General features: G+C 40.4%; 1 protein-coding gene across 6 annotated transcripts in view; it reads left to right on the top strand.

Moving 5' to 3' along the window:
- PIEZO2 (piezo type mechanosensitive ion channel component 2) overlaps positions 1-26,587 on the top strand; it is a 537,727-nt gene that overhangs the window by 454,358 nt on the left and 56,782 nt on the right. For 4 of the 6 annotated variants that reach the window (XM_059724250.1, XM_059724248.1, XM_059724249.1 and 1 more), the window contains 9 exons: positions 134-377; positions 1,592-1,688; positions 2,838-2,997; positions 11,126-11,215; positions 14,482-14,603; positions 15,780-15,851; positions 19,688-19,791; positions 21,434-21,532; positions 24,350-24,461. In XM_059724250.1, the coding sequence (XP_059580233.1) occupies positions 134-377; positions 1,592-1,688; positions 2,838-2,997; positions 11,126-11,215; positions 14,482-14,603; positions 15,780-15,851; positions 19,688-19,791; positions 21,434-21,532; positions 24,350-24,461 (1,100 nt within the window). The remainder of the gene's footprint in view (positions 1-133; positions 378-1,591; positions 1,689-2,837; positions 2,998-11,125; positions 11,216-14,481; positions 14,604-15,779; positions 15,852-19,687; positions 19,792-21,433; positions 21,533-24,349; positions 24,462-26,587) is intronic. The other 2 variants (XM_019490413.2, XM_019490411.2) reach the window with 1 other exon arrangement.

The following is a 26,587-nucleotide window of genomic DNA, read 5'->3' as shown; positions in this document are numbered from 1 at the left end:
GGGAACCTAAAATGAAGTTAGGATGCCAGCCCATCTGAGGACCACACCAGTTTTGTGTAGCAATTTGATCAGGAAATAGTAATTTTTTCTTCCTCTTCTTTTTTTTTTTTTTGCTTGTGTCTTCTTGTTTCAGATCCTACTTAGATATGTATAAAGTGATAATATTTAGTTACCTCTTCTGGTTTGTGCTTACTATAATCTTCATCACGGGGACTACAAGGATCAGCATATTCTGCATGGGTTACTTGGTGGCCTGTTTCTATTTCCTTCTCTTTGGTGGAGATCTATTATTGAAACCTATCAGAAGCATTCTACGTTACTGGGACTGGCTGATTGCATATAATGTCTTTGTGATTACAATGAAAAACATTCTTTCGGTAAGTGGCTGCTTTTTTAGTTCAGTACTGAATGCTTTCGCGGTTTAGCTGCAAGATCATGTAGTTCATTATTCACTCAGAAAAAGTCCTTTCTTTTGTGCTAATGGCCTGGAAGTTTTTATGTTCAATCCAGAAACTGAATTAAATCCAAAATTGACAATCCAAAACTGTCACATTTTTATTATAGGAAAATGTTTTACCTATTTTGTTCATCCCAGATGTCTCAAATTTCATGAGCAGTGAAACAGTTTTCAAAAAGGAAAATTCTAATATTTTTTTTAAGCAATTTCTTCTTTGAAGTCTGTGGAAGTTTTATTTAAGTATGGGCTTGCAAGGTTAGCTGTACAACATTGTGTAACTTTTTAAGGCTTTTAATTATAACCTCATTTTGGAGCCTAGTGCTAGAAGCAATCATTGTAAGCAACATGATGTAGTCTGTGACATTAATAATGTGGAGGGTTGTGCAAAAATTGTAGAGTAGCTTCTAGTTTGCTTTTCCTCCTGGTCTACCTTTCAGATGAAAGCTTCAACATTTAATATTTTAAATATTCAATATTTACATATTAGGCTTCTTTGTATGAATGCTAAACCTGAATTTTGGAACAGTTTCCTGCAACACTTATTATGCCATCATGCTAAGAAAAAACAAATTATAAAATTTTATAATTGGCAAATTTACATGTATTTTTGGCAGTTACTTCTTATCTTTGAACATTGTCACTACCAAATCAAAATGATGCATACATTTTGCTCTGTAAATTTATATATACCAGCATATTGAAACAAAACTGTCTGTCTGCATTTAGGAATGCTATTAATGTTTACTTACATACTTAATTTTATGCACATGCATTCAGTGGGGATTATGTCTGTGTGTACAGTCACATGTCTGTAACACCCAATCACCAATTTATAAAAGTTTGTTAACAATCAGTTTCTACCATACTCAAGACATATGTTCTCAGCAAAAAGCAGCAACAAAACTATGCATAGGTAAATAGGAAATGTAAATAGTTATTCTTTGTTTTATAATTGATGTATCTTAATAACAAAGAAACGCATCTTTTTTTAGTCTAGCTTTCATTGTATTTTAACTCAAAAATTTGACCATGAAATGTAACCAACAACAACTACACTTGTAACAAATAGGCTTATTAACATTTGTAACCTTTGTTTCTGATCTTTATATATCAGAATTTTTCTTTGCTTTTTAGATAGGAGCATGTGGCTACATTCACTCGTTAATCAACAATAGTTGCTGGTTGATTCAAGCATTTAGTCTGGCGTGTACAGTTAAAGGTTACAAGATGCGTAAGTGCAATTAGCCATACTTCTACATGTTTTTTCTGTAAAGAAAGATTAAACTCCTTAGAAAAATGCAGCCAATTGTATTTTTCCCATTATAGATTTGATAGCTTAAAAATTAACTGCAGTTGGCAATTAGACTGGACTGATAGAATCCAGAAAATAGGGAGTAAAACTGAGTGGTATCCATTATATATATTTTTTAAAATTATCATTTGCCAAAACATAACATGCAGTCATATCTGAACTTACTACAGATTTCTTCTATCCATAGAACAGGAAATCACTTTATTAATGGTTTGCAAACATAATTTTCTATAAAGTAAGGTATTACTTTCTAGGAACTCTGCAATAAAGTTGTTATTTTCTGTTTGAAAAGCTATTTTCTGATCTAAAAAAGAATTATATTATTTGGGGAGGCGAAGGATATGCAAAGACACACATTCGTCATATAAACTTCTGTATATTCATCCCATATTCCCTAAAACTTCTGCAAATCTGTATAGGACTTCCTCAGATTGCCCTGGGGGGAGACCAACAAAATCAGTCTCAAACAAGGACAGATATTTTTATTCAGGAAAGCTTTTGTGATTTTTAAATTTCTGTTGTGTACCAAAACTGATGTTTAAAAATTTGTCACAAATTGAAGTTCCCAAGGGACAAAATGTTAATGTTCATTGAAATAGTTTGTTTTTGAAAAATAAGATAATTCTAATCACTTCATATATGTTTCATATAAAATATTCTATATGTTATATATATTTCATACTATAAAATAAAACTGAAAAAGAATGAAATGAAAATTTAGAAGCTTCCATTCCAAAAATATTGTAGCAGAGCATTTAAAACTATAAAAACCCAGTGTTTATTGCAGAAATAATTTTTGTGAAAGTAAGCACATTTTAATAAAATATATTTGATGAATGACTATTTTCTGACTGAAAATCATACCACTAAACAATTTCTGACTAGCTCTAAAAATTACAGTAATCTTTGAATTAATTTATATATTTCACTTAGGACAAACGTTTCAAGACAAAAAGGATATCAGATATTATTTTACTGGACTAATTAAATATAATGGGGAATGTTGACACATTGAAGACAATTGTCTTTATTCTGGTCTCTCTCTCTTTTTTTTTTTTTTTTTTGCAGCTGAAGATGATTCAAAATGTAAATTGCCTAGTGGTGAAGCAGGAATTATCTGGGACAGTATTTGCTTTGCTTTCCTATTATTGCAAAGAAGAGTGTTCATGAGTTATTACTTCCTACATGTGGTTGCAGATATAAAAGCTTCACAGATCCTGGCATCAAGGTAACATTTGGTTTAAAAAAAAGCCCCCAAAATCCTGCTTTGAGGGAGAGAGAGAGAGAGCGCGTGTGTGTGTGTGTGTGTGTGTGTGTGTGTGTGTTTTTACTTCATCTAGGCATACTGGGAGCAACTCAAGTCCACTGTCCAAGATTCCTGCGCCCAGACTATTGGGTTCACGACAGGACCAGGACTGGTTCAGCGCCAACGATGCTTATATTCACAATCTCCACGAGTGGAAGTGTGCACCCTTCATCACCTGGCAAAGCCATCCACAAACTTGGTGAAAGATGGGCTGTGTACCACCAGCTGAAGGCTGAGGTTCAGTGATGCATCCATGACATAAAGAACATGTCTTCATGACTGGTGGGTGGAGAAGGCACACATGATCCAGCGCTATGCTGACCAGCATGACATGTATAACTTCTTCCAGGCTACCAAGACAACCTACGGACCCTGCTCCATTGGACAAAACCCCCTCCGATCACAGGACAGCTCCCAGCTCCTCAAGGATGACGACACCATCCATCTGCATTGGAAGGAGCATTTCAAACTCCTCCTTAACTAGGAGTCCACTGTATCAGAGGAGACCCTCCAAGCCATCTCGCAACACCCTGTGGTGGATTCCCTTGGCAATCCATCAGCCATCGGAGAGCTGAAACAGGCCATCCAACAGATCAAAACCAATAAAGCCTGAAGGCCAGATGGTATACCCACAGAGGTCTACCATCACATGGCTCACATCACAACTTCACCAGCTTATCCTTCACCTTTGGGATGAAGAGGACATCCCTGGGGATCTCAACAACATGACTATCATGACCATCTACAAGAAAGGGGACAAATCTGACTGTGGGAACTACAGCAGGATTTCCCTTCTGTCCATTGAGAGTATGATCCTGGTCTGCATCCTCCTGAACCGCCTTCATCCTGTCGCCGAGGAGATCCTTCCGGAAACCCAGTGCAGCTTCCGACCATTCCGGGGCACTTTGGACATGGTTTTTGTTGCCAGGCAAATCCAAGAAAAATGTCGGGAGCAAAATCAAGAACTGTTCTTCGCCTTCATTGACCTGACCAAAGCATTCAATTCCTTAAATCACAAAGCTCTGTGGACCATCCTCCAATGCCTTGGCTTCCCACTGAAGTTTATCACCATGCGGGGGTTCTTGCATGATGATATGATTGTCACTGTCCTGAGTTGAAGGTCTGAAACTGATGCCTTCCACATCTGGACCGGGGTCAAACAAGGTTGCATGATCGCCCCCACCCTGTTCACCATCTACCTGACCGTCATCATCCACATCATCTGAGATGATCTACCATCTGGCATTAGTATCCAGTATCAACTGGACAGGAAGCTTTTCAATCTTGGGTGCTTCCAGGCAAAACCAAAACTCACTACCAAGGACATCCATGACCTTCAGTTTGTGGATGATTGCTATGTGATGGCTCACTCTGCACAGGATGTGCAAGCAACCTGAGATCTCTTCAAAGCTTCATGTAAGAGACTTGGTCTGTCCTTGAACATCACCAAGATGAAGGTTTTCCACCAACCCTCCCTAGGCCAGCTGAATATTCCTCGTACTATCTACATAGATGGGGAAGCTCTGGAGTACGTGGAGGACTTTCTGTATCTTAGCAGCCACCTCTCTCGACAGGCTACCATTGATGAAGAAGTCCAGCACTGGGTCAGCTGCCCCAGTGCCACCTTCTTCAAGCTGCAACAATGTGTCTTCGAAAATAGAGACCTTCAGAAGTCAACGAAGGGCCTGGTTTACAAGGCTGTCATGCTGACCACCCTCCTCTACTGCAGTGAAACTTGGACTATCTACCAATACCACATTAAGACCCTTGAAAGCTTTCACCAGTGGTGCTTGCATCAAATCCTGGGGATCAAATGGAAGGATTGCCAGACCATTGTGAGCATCCTCCATGAAGATGCATCCACCAGCATCGAAGCCTTGCTCTTGAGAAATCAACTCCAATGGATGGGCCACTGTGTCCATATATCTGAGAACCACCTTCCTTGCCAGATGCGCTTTTCCCATCAGCCAAAGGAAACAGTATAAAGACACACTCAAGGTCACCCTCAAGTACAGAGTCATCAACACCAATGGCTGGGAGGAGCAAGCTACTTACCATTTAGTGTGGCGCCACCTTATCCACCAACGCGCGCACCACTTCGAGGCCCAATGACTCAATACTTAGGTGGACCAGTGGTGGCAGAGGAAGGAGAAGGAGAATAACCTGGGGCTGTGAATGCCACTCCCCAGTGCAGCAACATGCCACCATTGCCGACGAATATGTATATCCAGAATCAGGCTCCTCAGTCACCTGAGGACCCATCAAACCTGACAGATATCACCCTCAACTCCAAGGGACTGCTAGTGATGTGTTTACTGATGCCAAAAAACCTGTGTTCCATATCTGTTAACATAAATGTGAATATTGCACAATTCATGTTATATTAAAATTGCATATTAAAACCCAGCCTGATACAGTTTACATGATAAAAACAAATTATCTGGACAAACAAATACAAAATTATACTCCATTATACTGCTAAATTTGTCCAAACTTACCAGTCACTTGACCAATCCTATACAGGGAGTCCTCAACTTACAACATTTCCAGTTATGTTTCACACTTACAACGTTTATAAATTGACACCCTGTTTCAACTTTATGATGTCAGTTTCAAATTTACAACGCTTGATCCAATGCGACACCACACCAGCGAACAAGTTTGCTGCTTTGCCCATCTTCCTGGAGAACATCTGTCCAAAATTCCTTGGACCCTTTCTTTAAGAAAGCAGACAACACTCCAGAAAAACCTTCAGCCAAGACTTCTGAGAAGAACCCTTCAAAAAGTCCAACCAAGAGCCCTTCAAAAAGTCCAGCAAAGTCATCTCAAAGAAGTCCTTCCAAAATCAATATGATTGTTATTTACAATATAAATACATTAATATAGCTATGTTACTCATCTATAATTGAATGAGTACAAAATTCTGGGTTATTTTTTGGTGAAAATAGGGTATTGGACCTTGGTTCAGGAACCAATCCCCTATTTATAACATTGTTTCCTATAGGAAAATCCGTTCCAAGTTGCAACATTTCGACTTAAGACATGGAACCCATTGCGTTGTAAGTCCAAGGACTCCCTGTACATGCCTCCTATCCTTCATAAGTAGGGGTGCATTGATAGAGATTTTTTGGGATGATACTGATGGCTGGTTTTTAATGAGCCATATTGGCTGATACCAATCTGATTCTGATACGCAGCCAGGCAGCTTGGAGACCAGCATCGGGTTGGTAAGTCTGGTGTGGGGGAAGGGGTGGGGGGATGGAAGGGGCATAGTGGGGCGATTGAGGCCCTCACAATGAGGGAGGGAGCGGGGCAGGGGCAGGGCACAGCCAGGGTGAAATGGGGAGCAGCACAGAGCTATGAGGGGCTCATCCAGGTGCAGTGAGGACAGCTCCCACCACTGCATGCATCTCAGGAGGGCATGGGGGGCATGTGCCCCTGAATCTGTGCACAAGTTGAGGGTGGGCTGCCACTGTGGGCTGGAGCCAGGGGCTGTACTGGGCTCTTCCTGGCTAGATGCTGGGCCAGGCTGCACTCAGGCTGGGCAGCAGCGGCCCTGGAAGGGGGATATGGGGGGGCCTGCAGCCACCCCAAAATTCAGCATAGCCCCCCACCATGACTGCCTCCCAGTGCTTCTGCCGCCCACCCCAAAAACAGCCCGGCCCAACCCCAGCCCACAGCAGCAGCCCACCCTTTCCCTGTACATGGATCCAGGGGCACAAGCCCCCATGCCATCCTGGGGTGCGTGGAGGGCGGGAGTCGCCCCCCCATGTCCCCTGGACAAGCTGCTTGTGGCTCCGCCCCATGCCCCTCCCTGCCCTGGCTGTGCCGCGCCTGCCCCTGCCCCAGCCCCACTCCCTTCCTCATGATGCGGGCCTCAACCTGCCCCGCCATGCTTCTTCCCTCCTCCCACCCTTCCCCCACAACAGACTTACCAGCCAGATGCTGTTCTCCAAGCCACCGGGCTGTGGTCCTGGCCACGTGCATGCTGCAGCTGTGCTTGTGCACAGGGCATTTATTGGCCACATTATAAGCCACATCCAGCAACAAAAAAAGCTGTTTTCTGATACTGTCAATTTTCCCTATGTCAGTGCCAATCCAATATGGCACCTCTATTCATAAGGATCCCTACAACCTTGATGTGGCATTCAGCTTGTTCTGCATTTCAGCACATTGGACTATGAATTCAAAAGCTGTAATCTTTTGAAGGAAAGCAGTCTGTTAGTCACCCTTCCTGTTTAAAATGGCGGGGACTCAAGCTCTCCTTAGCGATCACAATTACAGAAGTGTTCTGTGGAGAAAGAAACAATTCAAGGGTGACAGGGTATTATTACCTTATGCTCTTGGACTTGAGCACACACTTGTAATTTTCTTGTGTCAACTTTGGTTTAGATGTAAAAAAACAAATTCTTTTCATAGAAATTCATGTACAAAACACATTTTTGTGTTTGTGCGAGAAGAATTGGCTCACATCTACTGAAAGGAAATCTTTAAGGGATTTCTTCCTTTAAAAGTGGAATTTTATTTGGCTGATTGGGTTAGATATAATTCACCCTCTCAGAGATGACCAAGAAAAAGGTGTATGTCCTATGAGACTGAAGCCTATGAGATTCTCTCTCTCTTAGGAAAAAACCTTCTCATGAGGAGGGTAGTAAAGCCCTGGAAGAGGTTACCCAGAGAGGATGTAGAATCTCCATCCTTGGAGGTTTTCAGGACCTGGTTAGACAAAGCTTTGACTCAGATGATATAGTTGGAGATGGTCCTGCTTTGAACAAGGGGTTGGACTAGGGCTAAGTACAGACAGTCAAAAAGTCTGAGGCTGAATCAATTCAGTCCTTGCAAGTTAGTCTAAATGGCATAAATTGAACTCATAAGCAAATGAACCAAAATTAATTTTAATTTCAGAAATACAGCCACATGCCTGCAGTGGCCCAGGCCAGAAGCCAGGGGATCACTAGAACATGCCTCCCTGCTTGGCTGGAGCAGCTTGTGCCAAGCCTAGCCCCCCCCACCCTGTGAGGGGGAGGGCTTGAGGGAGAGGTGCAAAGCATTCTGGGATATGGAGGGACTGAGAGTTACCTTGAATCTAGAGGTGATCTGGGATAGGAGTTCAATAAACCAATTTAACTTATAACAGTTAAGTCTGATACTACATCCATCCAGGTTTATCTTAAACCAGTTTTGGCCATTTTGAAAATGATTTATGTGCACTGAACTTCTGTTATGTTACAGATCTGAACTGGTTTCTGATCACTTATGACCTCCTAATTTTCTGTGATTCTATTATTGTGCAGGAGTGAGTTTCACTGAATATGTTAAAAGAAGCTTATATGTGGCTCTGCAACTACCTCTGCTCCCTTTAAACTCTTCCATGCAATCTCAGCCAGTTCAGAACCGAGTTCTCTGTGGAGCATTATTTTTTCAGATTTTTAGTCATGTTTCATAGTGCTTAGGGTAGGAAGAGACCTAAACAGATCATCAGGTCTGACACCCTGCCCCAGGCAGGAACAAGTGCTGGGATCATAACACCCCAGCCAAATATCTATCCAGCCTCCTCTTGAAGACATCCAAGGTAGGAGAGAGGACCACCTCCTTTGGGAGTCCATTCCAGAGCCTGGCAGCCCTAGCCATAAAGTAATGCCTGCTGATGCCCAGCCTGAACCTTCTCTCTACCAATTTGTGGCCATTATTCCTAGTAACCCCCAGTGATGCCGAGGGAACAGAGCCTCCCCCAATTTCCTCTGGTCCCTCCCCAGTGAGTTTGTAAATGGCCACCAGATCCCCTCTCAGCTGTCTCTTGTGGAGGCTGACTAGATTCAGGCCCTTTAGCTTCTCTTCGTAGGGTCTGACCCGCTGCCCGCGGGTGGTGCCGCCTTAGTTGTGTGGGGAGGGGAATTAAAATAAAATAAATTCTAAAAACCTATAAATATTGGCATTTGATTTGGGCTTTTTTATCATGGAAAATCAGAGTTCCCCCTGCCTCCTTGGCTCACCAGGACATGGTTCCAGCTGTGGCTGCCCCCCACCACTGCTTTGTGGTGCTGAACAACCTTGATATGACAGTGCCCTGCCCATGCCATTGTCCCTCACTTCCAAACCACAGCTCTCTAGCCCTGATAGTGCACCTCACTCCAAACCCACAGCTGCCTGTCCCTGCCAGGGTCTCTCACTCCTGCCCCTCAGCCCCCCAGCCCTGCGGGTGCCCCTCACTCCCCACTCACAGCCCCCTGGCCCTTCCAGTGCCCTTCACTCCTGGCCCACAGCCCCACAGCCCTGCCAGTGCCCCTCACTCCCCACCCACAGCACCCCCAACCCTGCCAGGGCCCCTTAGCTTTCCTAGCATCCCACTCGCTCCAGACACCAGGTAGGGAAGCAGTGGGGATGGAGGTGGGGAAAGAGCTGCAGCTGGGCAGGAGTACAGATTGTGGGGCTGAGGCTGGCAGCAGTGCAGAGCCCATGCCCAGGAACATGGAGCTTGGGTGGGCAGATTGTGGGTGTGGGGGAGTGTGGGGATTCCCCCCACATTCCCCCTTTGGTGTGCAGCCTCCACAGGCAGCAGCAGCAGCAGAAAGTGAAGGTGCTCAGAGTGCTCATGTCCATGCAGGTGCTGGAGCCCAGTCGCACACAGCTCTGGCCAGCACTGCACATCACAACAAGGGGCACAGCCCAGCTGGTTGCCTCTATCTCCAGCACACCCCGCTGTGCATGTGCAGCCCCCACACTCGTATGCCACTGGAGGGAAGCCCCATGTGCTGGAGCTGGCTGCCTTCACTGCTCCCTGCCACACAGGTCCCAGGACTCTCCTGGAAGTGGAGGCAAACACTGGCCCCTGCTCCCCCGCAGAGTCCTGGGACCTGTGCAGCAGGGAGCACTGAAGGCAGCTAGCTCCAGTATGTGGGGCTTCCCTCCTGTGGCATGCTAATGTGGGGGCTGCACGTGCATGGCAGAGAGTGCCAGTGATAGAAGCAGCCCAGCCCAGCTGCACATCTCACTGCAATGTCCAACACTGGCTAGAGCCACACACCTCCGGGCAGCAGTGCCTGCACTAGACATGAGCACCCCAAGTGCCCCCACCTGCTGCTGTGCCATGGGGGGAGTGTGGGGAGGTCCACATGCCCCCCCACCTCCGTCACACCCCACAAATGCCTACATCCTGTCCCCACAGCCCCCCACATATAACCTATGCCCCCCACACACACAGCCACAACCCCTCACAAACTCCCATACACATACATCTCTACATCCCAGTGTGGACACACACGCAGCCCCACACCCCATTGTACACCCACACCCATCCCCAACCCCTCCCCACGCAGTATACAGAACTAAAAATGTATTTTTACATTATTATGCAATCACCTGTACATACAGTATGCAAACATAAATCATGACAAATATATTTTTTGTAAGAAAATTAAAATATGTTACAGTAGGTGTTTGATTTTTAGTGTATGATTTGGGCTTTTTCTGGTTCTAAACTGGCAACCCTCCACTCCCTCCCAAGAGTATTTCAGGGGGCCAAGGTGAGGGACTTCTGGTGGCAAAGGTCAGGGGTTAGGAGCAGGACTTCTGGTCCCAAGATATCTAACTCAGGGCATGGCAATTGTCAAGGGGTGGGGCTACTTCTGCGGCCCTCAAAATCTCACCAAACCTCATTAAGCAGCCTTCCACCTGAAATAATTGCCCACTCCTGTACTATGGCAAGAAGAGCTGAACTTAATAGCTGGCCCCTTGGCTCAATATTACTGTGCAAGAAATTCTTAGTCAGGCTTTGAGCTCATTTTGAGTTTGAATCCTTGAGGTCTTTGAATTCAAGTCCCTGAATAATGACTGCAGTAACTATGCATCCTACACTCATGTAATGATTGCCAGAAAACAAATTACTTGCTATTCTGTGATTGCTTCTCATTTCTTTACTGATCTTGTGATGGTGATTTTTGTCACAGATGTATGTACATATAAGCATTTTATGAAGTAAACTTCTCTCTGCATTTTTACTTGCTTAACTGGAACATATAATAACATTATGTTTCCCCCATTTCTTCTGTAGAGGTGCTGAACTTTTCCAGGCCACAATTGTCAAAGCTGTCAAGGCCAGAATTGAAGAAGAGAAAAAATCAATGGACCAACTGAAGAGACAGTATGGAATCTCTTTCTCTTTTTTTCTTAATATTTCACTGATCAGTGATAGTTCATTTGCATTCGTCTAACTCTCTAGAACACTGATTCTCAAGCTTTCTAGATCCCTTTAACCCACCATAACAACTGCAGTTGTCCATATGGGCTCCAGAACTGGCAGTAGTATAATCAGAACTGGAAGTAGCATAGTAGAGTATCTTAGTGTAGTACAAAATGTGCCATTCAGGTTTATCTTAACTATCTTTTTATACTGTACCTCCCAAACTGGAAGCTATACAGTTTTGTTCATGTGTCATTGCACCTGGCACAACTAGCCTGCCATCAGTGATGCACAAGGACAACTACACTGCTTCCCATTCAGAACAGAGTACTTTGAGATTGGCATATTTACACAAGACTGCCCATGCTCAGCTGACTACCTTCCTCTGTCCAGCCTTCAGCAACATATGATACGTCTGTGTATGCTACGTCTGTGGACCACCAGTGGGTCATGGGCCATGGACTGAGAAACACTGCTCTAGATTACTTTTTCCTACTTTTGTCTACATCCCTGTGTGTTGTTTCAAATGTTTTTATGTTAGCGTGTTTCCAAAAAATGAGTTCATGATTATAGAAATAATATATTTTATGCTAAGAGAGCTCTTTATTGCATTACTCTGCAGCTGCAGAATCCATCCTCAGCTATGGAATTGAGCTCCAGAATTTAAGCTTTCATGTAAAATTATCCCTTTAGGCACAGAGGTGACTGGTGCCTCCTGAGACTGGGGAGGCACAATTTGTGTGCAGGCCTGGTGGTGGGCCAAAGGCCCCATACCCACTCCTATACTTCTGTGCCACAGCTTAGTGCCTCTCCCCACCGCACCCCAACACACCACCGGTGCACACAGCAAAAAACTGCCCCAGCCTGAGCAGTGCAGAGTCGGGGGCTAATCTCAGGGGAGTCATGTGCCCCCCCTCATACCCTGCCTACCAGTCACCTGTGTCTAGTCATAATGATTGTGTAGTTAGTGAACCTTATGAATATGAACCAAATATAAGCCAAGGCAGTATTGACATCCTAAATCTGCAGAAAGCCAGAAACCTCTGCTATAAATAGCTGTTTTCTATAAATAAAGACAGCAAGTATAAATCTCTCTACTCATTGCTATATTTTTTAACTTGTTAATGTAATGAAGAAAACTTAAATACTAACATTTTTGGCTATTTCATAGCTCATAATTTTCGCTAATCCAACAGCATGAACTATATCTTTAAGAGACTCTCTAGGTTTTTAAATTTTGTTTTTTCTGTATAAGATGCATTGTTTTCTTTTGCTTTGCATTTTTCTATTTTGTGTGATACAAGTTCAAGTAATATACAACAAGAGGGAAATATTGTGCCCCTCATTTTCTTTCTATTTTTTTTGTTTGTTTTTTTGGTTAATCACTGCCTTGTTCTGTCTCTTCCCATCTCCCAGAAAATTAGGAAAGGGATAAATACTCAAATGCAAAATCCCTTTATGATACTAATGAGGGGGTAGCCAAGCTATAAGCAGGAAAGTTCATGTTAGCCAAGTTTTGCCGGAGGCACTGGTTGAACAGACTACCAAATGAGATGCAGGGTACAGGATAAAAACCAAAAACTTCAGGAATAGTCAGAGAAGGGGTTAGTCAGAAAAGGTCAGATTCACAGCTGTTTTGTGAACAAAAAATTCACTGTGAACTGAAAGCACTGAGTAAAATCCTGGCACCACTGAAATCAATGGCAAAACTCATATGAATTTCAGGTTTTTTATTCTGGCTGTCTTTATTCATAGTAGGTAGCACTTACTATATTGGAATTATTTGTTTTGTTTGTAATTCTCTTTTCTCATTGAGGATTATTCTTTTCTATGTCCTTGACTGAATTGCTTTTTCCAGCCCAACTCATCTAAAGAACCTTTTTCTTTATAAAGATAACCCAGTCACTCAGTTTCTGTTACATCCAGCTAATGTATTTTTTTTCTTAATCCCCAACTGCCTTCAGTGCCTCCCCAAGTGCCAGAAGCCCTAACTGTTTCCTCCTCAGCTGTCAAAGCCTCAGTTGCCCTTCCCTTGACCTGTTCCCAACAGTCTCCTCCACACCTGCCTAATTGAGGTAATTACAAAACTTCCCTCTCTGGCCACTCTTCCCACATAAATCTTTTCTATGAGGCATATGTGCTGTGGATGGTTCTGCTCTGCACTTGTATGAACTGCAGTTTGTATGAACAGCCAAGAAAGATATGCCTGTCCTGGAATTCATCATGGTTTGTTAATTCTGCAAAGACATGTTTAAGGTCAAGGTGCTGATATTACTTTATAATAATAACAACAACAACATAAATAGTATAAAAAAATCATGACTTTAAGTTTCAGGTATGTCAGACTTCAACAAAAGCAAAGTCAATGTGTGCTTGTTTTATTGTATTCAGTAATGCACATCAATACTTCATACTGTTTAGGGTAGATAGGATGCAAAAAACTGTCAACACAGCAGGAAATGTAGAACAACTAAGTCAGCTTGATTGACTGAGAGAAACTCCAGTGGTACTTGAACACTAGGACAAGAAATCTGATCATTCATTGGAATATAATAAAAATGTCCAGATGAATATATATGGTAGCTGTAGAACTGGAATATAACTTTGTATCTTACAAATGGCCAAATTTATCATATGAAAAGTATAATGATAAAAATATGATACATATAGGTCACTACAATTTTTAATCCTGTCAATTCTAAACTGGTCACTTAAGATGTAATTTCTTCTTATTATTGTTGTTTTATAAAATGTGGGTATTTGAGAGTCTGATACAAAAACTTAGGGGCTTGCCAAAAAATTATTGTTGACTTCACTGGACTTTTCATTAGCCCCTTTCTGGAAACCAGATTGTTCCATAAGTCCACAAGAAGAGTCAACATACCCACTTCCCCCAGCCTTTGTATGCCATTGTTACAACTGGATAAAACTGAAGTCCTTTCACTTCTGCAGAACCTTCAGTGCATAGGAGGAAGTATGTGACACGTTTGTCAGGCTGCAGAGCTACCTGCATTCCTGCTGAGTTGGGGGCAAACTTCAGAAGCAATTCTTTAGAATCTAGGTTCCCTTCAATAGTCCTGATCTATGTGTTTATAAGGATGTATACATATGTGTGTGTGTATGTATGCACGTGAGTGTACATGCATGTAAAAATCTAAAAAGCTATGCTTCCTTGTGGTTCCAAAAAAGTCAAGGACAGGGTATGACAGTGTTATTCTCTTTGCTAGGATGGACCGCATCAAAGCCAGGCAACAGAAATATAAAAAGGGTAAAGAAAGAATGCTGAGTATGAATCAAGAATCAATAGAAGGTCAAGACATTCAAAAAGTTTCTGAAGAAGATGATGAAGGTACCCCTAATTGTTACTGTGTCATCAATGTATTAGAAGTCAGAGCTCAGTGATAAGAACTTTGTAGGGCTAGTGTTTATTGCGTGTTGCTCAAGTATGAAAGTGCACTGTACAATCATAATAAAACATTGACTCGACAAGTATTGTTAGTGGAATCTCACCATGTAGCTTGATTCAACTAAACAAGTATCTGGTTTTTGTACTACAGGAAGCTTTTGAGAAAATGATTTCTTTGATGTAAACAGACATGCTTTTTGTTCTCAGCAAGGAGCTGAATAACAGAGATTTGTTTGAGAAATGGCTGTTTGAAACACTACAACAGAGAGAGATTTACATTTTCCCAGGCACCTGTTCTTGGCTGCTGTAAATTTTTTTAAACCATTGAAATACATGCATTTTTAAATGTTATTCAAAGTACCATAATAGATAAAATATTCTTGACAATAAAATAGATAAAGTCATCTTGAAGTACCATAGTTTTCAAGGGGACCTGATTTAGGATGAAAGTCACTGGATTAAAAATAATTGGGGGAGGGATTTTGGGGGGGCATGTATGTTTATTTTTCATGAAATGAACAAGTAATAACACAGTTTTTGCAGCTTGCAGCAACTGATGTTATATTCTCCAGATATCAGTTTTCATTAATCACTGATTAAATTAAATTTCCAAATATTTTTATGGCATTTACAAACGAATGCTGGGTAGACAATAAAATTATAGCAAGTGATGAAATATAACTGGCTACTGTAACCTCATCTTGTTTGATTATTTTTTATCACTTTCATGGAAAATCCATGAAAACCTTGAGTATGTAATGAATGTCTGAATGCTAATAATTTCTTTTAAATACACATCACAATATGCCAGGTTTTAAAGGAGGTATTTTTGAAATTGCAGATAAGTATAACATTTAAGTCTAAATATTTAAAAATCAACACTGTAAACTTTTATACTATATTTGTACTGAAATACTATTTTAATTATTGTTAGTGTGTTAGCATTTTGTGCTAACTCTTAATACACAGATATTTTTTTCTGAATATGTTTAGAAAGCCTAGCATCTGACATGATTTTGCAGTTTAGATCTATTAAGAAAGATAACAAGTGATTAAACAAAGTGTAAGAAACATGTCTCTCATTCTGTAAAATTAATATATGGCCATATTTTATTTTAGGAGAAGCAGACAAAGAGAAAGCCAAGGGCAAAAAAAAGCTGTGGTGGCGGCCTTGGGTTGATCATGCTTCCAGTAGGTTTTCCTAATCATTTTACAAATACATGGATTTAACCCTTATATCCTTGACCAGAATGAAGGCATTCCCATGGCCTGCTTGTTTTATGCATGGTTTTATGATTGTGACTTGATAGAATACCTGATTGTATGAATCCAGTACTTCAGCTTTGAACTGTAAGGGACCCAATTAATAGTACTGTGCATTTGCACATAACATGGATCTACACACTTCCAAGAGTTTGCAATGCTGTCAGGTCAGACAAAACCAGGAAGCAAAATAATCTATCACAGATACAAAATCAGGCATTGTATTATAAAGGGTATCAGCTATTTGTCAAATATTAGAAAAATATCTATTTTTTCAGTGTATAGCACTAATTAGAATGCAAGATTAAAATTAAATCTTTGAAAAACTTTTAAATGATCACTTTATATCCCTAAAGTTGCTTATTAGACACGACAATCAAATTTCACATTCCACGTGTCTAATTCTCTGTATTTTACTCAGTATTTTACAACATAGTGAACGTTTATTTTTATCAAGTCACAAGTAAACTGTGCCTATATCTTTCTTTTTCTAAAGGTCATAATGCTACTTTAGAGAGACCTATCCTTTTTCAAAAGTTTTGTGAGACAAGCTCATTGTTATTCTAGTTTCATTTAAAACAACAGTAAGGAAATAAGTCCCAAGTACAATTAGAAATTTTTTTTTTTCCATTTCAATTTCAGGCTACAGTCATTTGGGAAGGAATTGGATATGGTCTCTTGTTACTCCTTATACCATTTTTTTAGTAAACAGAACTGCCCAGAGAGAGGCATTTGACTTTGGCTCTTTCCAATTTATTTCACCCTCATTATATAAAGTTCTTAGGGAACAACGTGCATTTTGGTATTTAAACAGTGAGCATTATTTAAATTATTTATTGCAATAATGCAAAAACTTGTGGAAAGCATCACATAGCACTGATGACCTTCTTTCGAGTTTCCTACACGTTCATAGGGAAAAAGGGTTTACCCAGAAGAAATAAGCAGTGTAGAACTTACTGAGTGAATGTTCATAGACTCAGAAAGTGAATAAACACAGAAAACCTTTTCTTCTCTCTTATAGGTATACCATTTTGAAATGCTCCATAATATTTTTGTGGCATCTTTTTGTAGAAAGCTCAAGATATTTCTGAAGGAAAATGTGAAAAAAAACCTTCATTTTGTAAGAAGTATTGGTTTGTGTTTGTTGGTTGCATTTATACCGGTAGGGAACTGAGTTACTGGAGTTTGATGTGCTAGCCAGTTAAGTCAGTTCTGATGTTTGCTACTTTGAACTATTTTGCCTTTCTATTTCTTTTGTTTCTTTTATTTTCTTTAGTTTCAGTTGTTTTGCACTTAAATATATTTTGAAATTACAATATATTTATGTTTTGGATTTGATCCCACTGTGAGAAGAGTGTGGGAAATATTCATGAGGTTTTTTGCATTGGCCTCTTTCCCATATAGTTCCTTCATTGGAAACAGGGCTCCTCCAGTCCTTTGGAACAGGCCTTTGAACCCCCACGAAAATCAGCAAGAATCAGAGTCAACAGGAATCGCTTGCATAGAGGCTCTCTGCTTGTAATAATTCTGCTCTGATGAAGAGGTTCAGGCAGAGCTCTTGGTGCTTAGATCCCTGTACCTGCCAGCTCCCTCCTCCTTCAAAGATACCCAGATTAGAAGAGAGTTCACTATGAGTTTCAAGAAAAAGAGGAATGCTGCCTTAAAGCTTACTTCCACCATGAGAAGGGGGAGGATTTGTGAGTAGATTCAGTGTGGCCAGGATTTCAGTAAGCCTCTTAGATGGCTGACTTCGCACCCTGTTCCATTCCGATGTGTATCTGTGAGAATGCATTATTGCTGTTCAATCATACCTTCCTTTCTGCTTATTTTGTAGCATTGTTAGGGGACTGTATTGTTAAGTTATAGTGTCCCTTCAGAAATAGTGGAATGAAAAGCCTGGAGATAGACTGTCAGTCTACATGTGTGATTGTAGAGCATTCATGGGGCTCTGATGGCATTTAGATACCACTATAGTACAAATACATGGCAATAGATTATACTGTTCAGTGTCCAAGATACAGTAGACCTCATCCTGCTGATCTTTTGTAGACATAACTTCTATTGGCAACAATTGGAAATTTTCCTGAAGAACTGTAGATTAGAGGCCTTTCAAGTATAAACATTTCTGCGAGTTTTCAAGGTTTTTTAAGTATATTTGCTGTGGATATTCTTAGAGGGGCATATGTGGAATATTTTAAACTTATTTGAAAGTTTTTCTCTTGTTAGATTTTTTTTATCTTTAATCAGATACATTCAGGTAGATTATTAGGGCAATTCTACATTTACTCTGGGCCATGTCTCTGGATGCTGCCATGAATCTTAACCTGACCACTTGCTTCTGCTCCATGCATGGCTGAAAGTAAGGCAACAGTGCCACCACCTTAACATGATGTTGAGTGCACTGAGCATGTTCTGAAGTCCTGTATCTTGGGTCAGCTTCTTGGCTCTCACACAGCACCGTTCTAAGGTCATGGCATTGCCTTATTTTCAGGATTCGATGGGAGCAATTGTGTGGGGCATGCTTCATGTTGGCTCTCCTAGGTGTGGTATGTAAACAATGTGAACATAGCCTGAAGTCCACACAGGGTTGCAATGATGTAACAAGGGGGTTGCAGAGGCACAGATGCCCATGCAGACAGACACAGTTGCCTTTATTTTAATGTAATTGTACACTGGACACCTTGCATAGTCATCGTGTTTTTGGACAGAGTATTGGCAACTTCTACCTCCGGCATAAGCTGAAGCTTTCCATGGGATTAGTAGCATTCAGATGATCAGAAAGAAATATATAGAATGCAAGGTATGATTGAATAGGATTGAAGCTATTGTTATTTTTCCAAAAGTCTTATAATGAGGGTTAAACATACAGTTTTTATATAAATTTGTACTGCTCATATGTCCTTACTGAGTGACATTTAGTCCTTTAAATCTTTTAGCTTACATGCAGACATTACTTTACCAGTCTTCACTGCCAAATGTAATGTTGTGACTTTGATTTTTCTCTTGCTCTTTGCCTAAGTTTTTATTTTTTCCCTTGTTCGTTCGTGTAGGCCTGTTATCTTTTAAGAAACAAAAACATTGCTTCTGTTCAAGGATATAAGGCCCAGTTCATTTACTCTGCATCTCTAATGTATCAAGGTTTCAGATTCTTTCTGAAACCATGGGCAAAAAATTAACCTCATTTGTGATCATGTTTAATAATATTCAAATGATTCATTTTAAACAAGCCAAGGTTTTCCATTACCTCATCAAAGTTTGAAAGCTGGGGGAAAAACAGTTAATACAATCCTATTGTGTAGCTTAAATGATGCTTCAGCCCTTAAACCATGTTTCTCTCTTTTTTGTCCGGTGGTACAGCTTATATACTGCCATTTAGTTCCCTGCTGGACTTTTCTTATTATTATCAATCCTGGATATGTTAGGTTTAACTATCTGTCAAAAATTCCTCTAAAATTTTAACATAACAACTTGCTCTAATTCAAGCTTTTTCTTTACATTTTGCCAGCCCATTTTCTTCTGGTAGTGATGATTTATAAACTATAATGCACACTTTTTCTAGTTTTCATCCTGCCCCTGTCATGTATGCTAATACTAAATAATCTGTCTGGCACAGAGTCCTCTTTATCTCTTGTTTCTTCTCTGTTTCAACATCTCCTGCTCATGATCTCTTTAATAACTGGATGCTTGTTTATACAACTTTGGGGAAATTCAGAATAAAAGCTGCTATTTTTTCAAAAAATAAGCAGATATTTTATTTCACTTAGTGGTCAGAAGTGGAGATTATTATTTGTTTGAGACGGATAGTGAAGAAGAGGAGGAAGAGGAAAAAAAGGAAGAGGAAGAACCTCGGAAAAAATCCGCATTCCAGGTACAGTACTGAAGGTGTATATTCCAAGCCAATCCAGTTATGTGGTTGGCACTTGAACTTGCTCCTGCAGAGAGAAATTGAGGCAATGTCTAAGCTTCTCATGACATCATCACTTAAAATTTAAACTCCCTGCAGGTTGTGTGTCTGAGGCTGATCTGAGATGTATGGAATATAAAGGTTCTTGCCAATTTAAAATACAGTGTTGCCTGCTGTTAACTTTGCCAAATTTCTGAAATGTAAAAACTGTAGTGGAATCAGATCTTTGTTCACTTGTATATGAAAAGTATAAAAAAGAAGAAAAGTTTCCTTAACATAGACTTCATTTTTCTTTATTACAATAAAGACAAGTGCATAAATTATCTAGCTTTTGGCATTGCTTCTGAATGCCTGTATGATTCTGCTTTGAACAGTTACTGCTGGTTAATGTAATGATCACTGTAATTAACACCTTTTCATAAAGGGGTTCCTAGCTTGCAAACTGAAGCTTATTTCTGAGTAGAGGTTAGGGATAAGAGATGTGTGTATCAGGAAAGTTTATTTCAAAGGTGAAAAGGACCTAGTAACTTAATGTTACTCTGCAAAACTGTATTTTCTTTTTCTTTTTAATAAAATAATGTAGAACATCATGGTGAATCAGAAGGATGCCTTCAGGTGTGCAGAGATTAAAGGAAGCCAACTGAGGGCATAATGCAGGCAGGTGCTGAGCACTGAGCCTGCATATGTAAAATTACAAAAGTTTAAATCTTTATAGGAGTGTTGCTGTATAAGGCCTGATTTTCAGAGATATCAAACACCTAATCCTGTGAAAGATTAAGTGCATTTGTAACTTCATGCAAATGAGGATTCCTGTCCAGTTACATGCAGGCTTAAGACTTTGTAGGGACAGTGTTTTCTTATGCCATGCCTGTACTCTTCCATGCCACTCCTGCAAGCATTGCTGAGAAGTATACATCCTTTCCTCCCTTCCGAGTCCCACTCTGTATGTCCCAATTCTTGAAAACAAGGCTCTGTAGCTCTCATTTAGAAACACTCTTTGCCATCTGCCTCCTGAGCCTGAGGCCATCACCCAAAAATAAACCCTTCCCACTTGCATGTCCAGGTTTGCATGTGGGAAGTAAGGATGGCATTTTTAAGAAGGTTGGCCCAGGCAGAAAAGTACATTTGCTTGTTAGTAGCTTGTTAATTGTTTGGTCAACACTCTGTTTTCCACACAGCCTAGAGCAAAAAAAATACTAACACTTTTAACATGACGTTTGTTCTAAATCCTATTAAAATTATTTTTAATTGCTACTTTTTAAAAATGTAAATAACCTTTTTTAACACTTAATTTTCATTGGATTATAGCAATATCCTCCTCAGCTTCACCATCCACTGGAGTTTACATTTATTGACTAGATAAGGAGTTTACATTTATTGACTAGATAAAATGTTTTACTTGATAAAAAGTATTATACATATTGGGCTAGTGCAAATATTCTAATGGAAAGGTTGTGGTAAACAGCATGCGTTGTCTTTGTGTCACATTGTTTAAAATGAATGTAAATCATTTATTAACAGTCTAATCAGAAACACACAATGCATATCTTTTTATTAACAGTGTTCTTGTTTCTACTAACTGCTCTTGCATTGTCCTTCTTTATAGAGAGCTATTGGAAAATTTGCTTCAGCCATTTTAGCCTTGCCAAAGTCTGTCATTAAACTACCCAAAACTATTCTTCAGTATTTAATCAGAGCTGCAAAGGTATTTGACATTTCACTAATGTTCACTAGTATGTGAGCCCATTCCATAGCATTTTGACATAATGCATACCACTGTGCTTGTCTGCATTTTTCCTCTTTTATGAACTTTATGAAGAGTTATAACAGTGATAAGCTTTTTAAGTATTCAAAATTGTCAGTAGAACTTTTGGAAGTAGCAAATCTAGAAATAATGGTCTCTTATTTTAAATGTGGTCTAAGAGAAAAAATGCAGAGCCAGATGCATTGGAAGAGGGTCCCATGAAGCTGCATGAAACTATAGCCTCTGTGGTATCATTCTCAGAAAGCTGGCAAGACCATAGAGTAATCTAACCAAGCAAATTCCTCCCAGATTCCCAGATTCCTCTTTTAGTGCTTTCCCCTGATGATCTAGATGATGATTAATATGATTTGTGTTTCCTCAGTATTTTCATCTTCCCCAGATAAATTAAGCATTTAACTGTGCTTAAGATTTTGCATTCCATGTACATAACACGATACTTTGCAGTAAGCACTAAATGTATTTTTGATAAACCGTACCAGCTTCAGAACCTGCAAGTTCTTGCTTGGTAGGGGTTGTCCAATACTAAAATTCTATATATAATTTAACCAAGCCCAAGCTGAAATATTCCATTATTTACTATGGGCTTTATTTATTTCATTTCTTTTATTTATGCTCTCATTGTCTCCCTTATCCTGGTTTGTCTATGCTCTTCTTGGTCTGCAATATGTTTGTAGCTACAACAGGACTTCACCACAAGCTGTTCAATATTAGATTTGACAGTGCTCGGCTTACAGTAATTTATGTAGTGTGCTAGAGCAACTGACCAGTATCTTCCACCTTTATTATCAACTGTTTCTTTAAAAGCAAAAGAGAATCCAGTGCCTTCTAGGTCAGGACATTTTTCATATGGTACGTAGAGAAATACAGAAAAAAGCGCTTACTATAAAATGATTTGAAGGAGGTCTTCTGAGCTAACTTATTTCCTCAGCGATTGACAAATCAGAATGAATATGAAAGTTTTTCTCCTTCCAAATTTGGAAAAGCACAGTTTTTGACAATTAAAAAAAAGAGTGTGCTTCTGATGGCAAAGAATGACTTCTGTATATAAAAATGTACCCAACGTTTATAAAGAAAAATAAAATGTACTATGTTATCACGTATAATGGATAATTTCAGCTTTCCTGAGACAGAGGTTTTTTCATGTAATTGTGTGCATGCTTGTCTTACAAACTGATGGAGCTGTTAGTCTGCTTTATTTAGTGCATGTATTTGCGTGCTCTCTGGCTACAGGTAGATGATTATGTTGACTAGAAATGAATAAGGATGTAAAAACGGTTGAAATTTTTAAAATGTTTTAAATGAAAAGCATAACAAGAAAAAAAGTGCAACATCTTTTGCTTCAAGTTGCTGCAAAATAAATGTTAGTTTCTCTAGTTCCTGTTACTCACAGGTTATAAAAAGAATTAATACTCTTTCATTGTGTTTTTTAATTGCTCATATGGGATCATAATTAAGTGCTATATCACTTAATAAACATTAGACCAACCCCTGGTTAGTTTATCCAGATCAACAGACCTATTCATATGAGTATGGTAAACAGGATTAAGCTCATTAACTAATTCATCCCCACAGAATCCCATTACCATAGGTAAGTCTTACTGGACACATCTACGTAAGACATTTACTGAGGAGCTGCCTAATTAGCTCCATAGTAAAGTCTCCATAGCTACAGATGTGTCCCTGTTAGATGACAGGAAACTAATTAACTCCACTGTAGGTTAATGGTTGTAAATACAAATATGGTCCTACAGCAGAGTTATTTACTGCACAGCAACGCACGTGTAGACACTGTCAGGGCTGGCTGGGGCACAAGCGTGCTACAGTGTAGGGCTGCCTGCACACTGCCAGCACCACAGCCTCGTGACCCAGCCAGTCCCTCTGCAGCATGTTGAGCCAGGTTGGAGCAGCTGTGGGATGGCAGGCTGACCCCCGGGGCCCCCTGCCAGCTGGGGCTGCTCCGACCCAGCTCAACTTGCTATGGTTCTGGGCACATGTGTTAAACATAGCGCCTGGGAGCAATAAACTCTGGCACAATATGTGCTGGAGTTTATTACTTTGCATTAATTGCATGTGTAGATGTGCCTACTATCTATTAACAGATGGAGAAACAGAAGCAGAAAGCTTAAGCAAGGAAGATAGCTATTGTCAAAACCAAGAAGAAAACACAAGAATTCTTTGCTCCTGATTCCTGACTGCATTATCAGACCTCTGTAATATTCCATTGCAATATATGTAATATGTGGGGAAATGGGGGGGCGGGGGGGGGCAGTAGGTGGGAGAAATTTCTTGAAGTATAAAAAGTTTACAGACACAAATACAGTACTGGAAAATTGCCATCTCTTCATTGGTTTAGTTGGGTGATTATAACTCTTACAATTAGAATTTTTATTTCACAGCATCTTCATTTGCAATGCTGATTAAGTAGAAATATAAACTGTTTGGAAAGATTTAGATGAAGTGATCCATGTGCACAGCAGTGTATTAATCCCCAAAGTTCAGAGCATGAATTTTTGTGGGTTTTTATGAAACTTGGTCCACCCACAAGTGTTTTTACATTTGGTTTCACGTGAATAAAAATAGCACAAGAAAGCTCAGCAGATCTTCAGGGGAGGTGTTTGGATTGGGATTCAAAATGTTTGCTTACCCCTGCAGATCTGAATGTGTTTGCCCTAAATATATATTCCTGTTTGTGGTTTATTTTACTGCTTACTTTCAAAATATGAAGAACCTTGAAATAAATGAGTTTGTTCTCTTCAGTTTGTTTATCAGGCCTGGATTACTGATCCCAAAACTGCCCTCCGACAGAGACGCAAAGAGAAGAAATGGTTTGGGAAGGAAGAGAAGCGAAGGCAAAAAAGACCTGGAGATGGTATGTATGATCTTGGATTTTTCAAAACCACGCATCAACCTTCCTTCATTTCCCATGCTGCAAGCACCCAAAGTATCACAGAGATGATATTCTCAGTGCTGTTGAGGAAAGAGGCGTCACAGAGATAATGTTCTCAATCCTGTCGAGGGGACTTTGTGCTATTAATAAGGTGACTGGTAGAGGCTGGTTGGAGTTGAAAGCTGTGACTTGACAGAAAGTTTACTTTTGGCGGCTTTCAGGATGACGTGGCAGACAATGCAGGCCTGTTATTGAAGTCACCCACAGTGGAAGGCTATTGATGTGTTCTGTAAGCGCAAAGTAATACAGATTAGGGGATGTCACAGGGAGGAGCAACAAGGTGACTGTTATAGAACTTAATACCTAAGACATCCCAGCAAGAGTTAGGCTCAGGATGCTTGGTCATAAAATGCCTTTTTGGGGTGTAATATTTAAAACTGCACAGAGAAGCTAACTAATGGGAAAGGTGTTCTATGACTGACAAATACCACTTGGGGAGGGGAAATATTTTCCATTATTAAACTTTGTCTTGCTACAGTGTGTCACCCTGAATTTGGAAATATCAGTGGCTTCATTCGTCAGAATGGATTCATTCCTTCTCAAAGTCCAGAATTAACACACCTCTTGGAATTAGGTTTCTATTGCAGGCATTTGCCCATTCAGAATTTGGTTTCTGCAGAGATATAGGGTACAGAAAGAAGTGCAGCTCCCTGATGTCATTGAGAACGCTTTGCAGAAAGCGATCTGAGTGCAACAATCTCCTGGAACAAACAGAAGTTCATTGCTGGTTCCAAGGAGGAAAGGAATCTAGCTGCTGGCTGCCAGCCTGCAGCTTGTTTCCCCTAGCAGTGATGCCTCCTCTCTCCCTGTTTCAGGATGGGATGGGGGAAAGGGAGCAGAGGTTGCTCATTCTAGGGGTTCCCCAGCTGGCTCTGGAGGGTGGGGGTGTGAATTGTAGCTCCTTCCCACCTTGGGGTGGGGGAGGAGGGGGCGGGACTGGGTGGGGGCTCCACTACACGTACCTCACCCTCCAGCAGGGGCTGAAAAAACCCCAGACCAAACTCCCTCTGCTCCCTTTCCCCCCTCCCATTCTGAAAACAGCAACCGGCTGGTAGGCAGTGCAAGCAGAAGTTACAGAAAATACTCTATTTTAAACATCTTCATCTGACCCCTCATGCAGTGGGGGGGTCAGATTTTTACTTGATCGATCATTTTTTAAACTGTCTGCAGCCATGGACTTGTGTTTGGTCATGGCTATAAGCTGCTTTCTGTGGCCAGATTAGGCAAAAATTGTCACTTCTGTCTGTGCCCTAAAGCTTGCTGTTTCTGTGAACATTTTTGCGAGTTAAAGTGTTTATGTATATTTAAATACTCATCTAAATATTAGTTATATAAATTATTCCATATCCATATGGAGTAATAGATAGATCTACTTATATATGGAAAGGAAAAGACAACAGAAGTGATAACACCTATCACATCAGAGATAGACAGGAAATAGGTTTCCTATCCCATCATAGGTTTTCATGATTTCAGTGGCTTGTCTATTCCTCATTGAGACAAAACTAAGAGCATTTGAAAGCCAGAGAGAGAGAGAGAGAGACAGTGAGTGAGAGAGAGTGAGCCATTCCAGGAGGGCTTATAACCTAGTACTTTGGGTGCCCATCCAGACTATAAGAGACTGGGTTCAAGTGCTTGGCCTGAATCAGGCAGAGCAAGTGCTCTAATATTTGTTTCTTGCGTCCTGGGTAAGTGCCCTAACTACTGGGCTATTGGCTAGTTTGGGGCCACAGAGAGTCTCTTTGGCTCCTTCTATCTTTAATCAGAAATATCATCTTTAGCAAAACTGATATGTGCAAAAGTTTTATTTTTTATGAATTGACATTTTCTAATGGGAAAAAAACCCCACTTCCCGGCTCTAGTTCAAATTAATCCATATAAAAGCTTGCATATTTTTTTGCTGCATTTGTCAAATGTGGATGTTCACTTTCATATAGTAGTGAAGCTTTTCTTTTCAGACACAGAGGAAAGAAAAGACATGCTTTAAGTGTTCATGTAGAATGCTCCTTTATGATAGATCCAAATATTTTCCAGCATCAGTTACATTC

This window comes from Alligator mississippiensis, chromosome 3 (genome assembly GCF_030867095.1).
Source record: "Alligator mississippiensis isolate rAllMis1 chromosome 3, rAllMis1, whole genome shotgun sequence".
In the NCBI taxonomy this organism is placed as follows: domain Eukaryota; kingdom Metazoa; phylum Chordata; order Crocodylia; family Alligatoridae; genus Alligator; species Alligator mississippiensis.
Note: the sequence above shows the minus strand (reverse complement) of the source record. Positions and strands in the feature narration are given on the sequence as shown.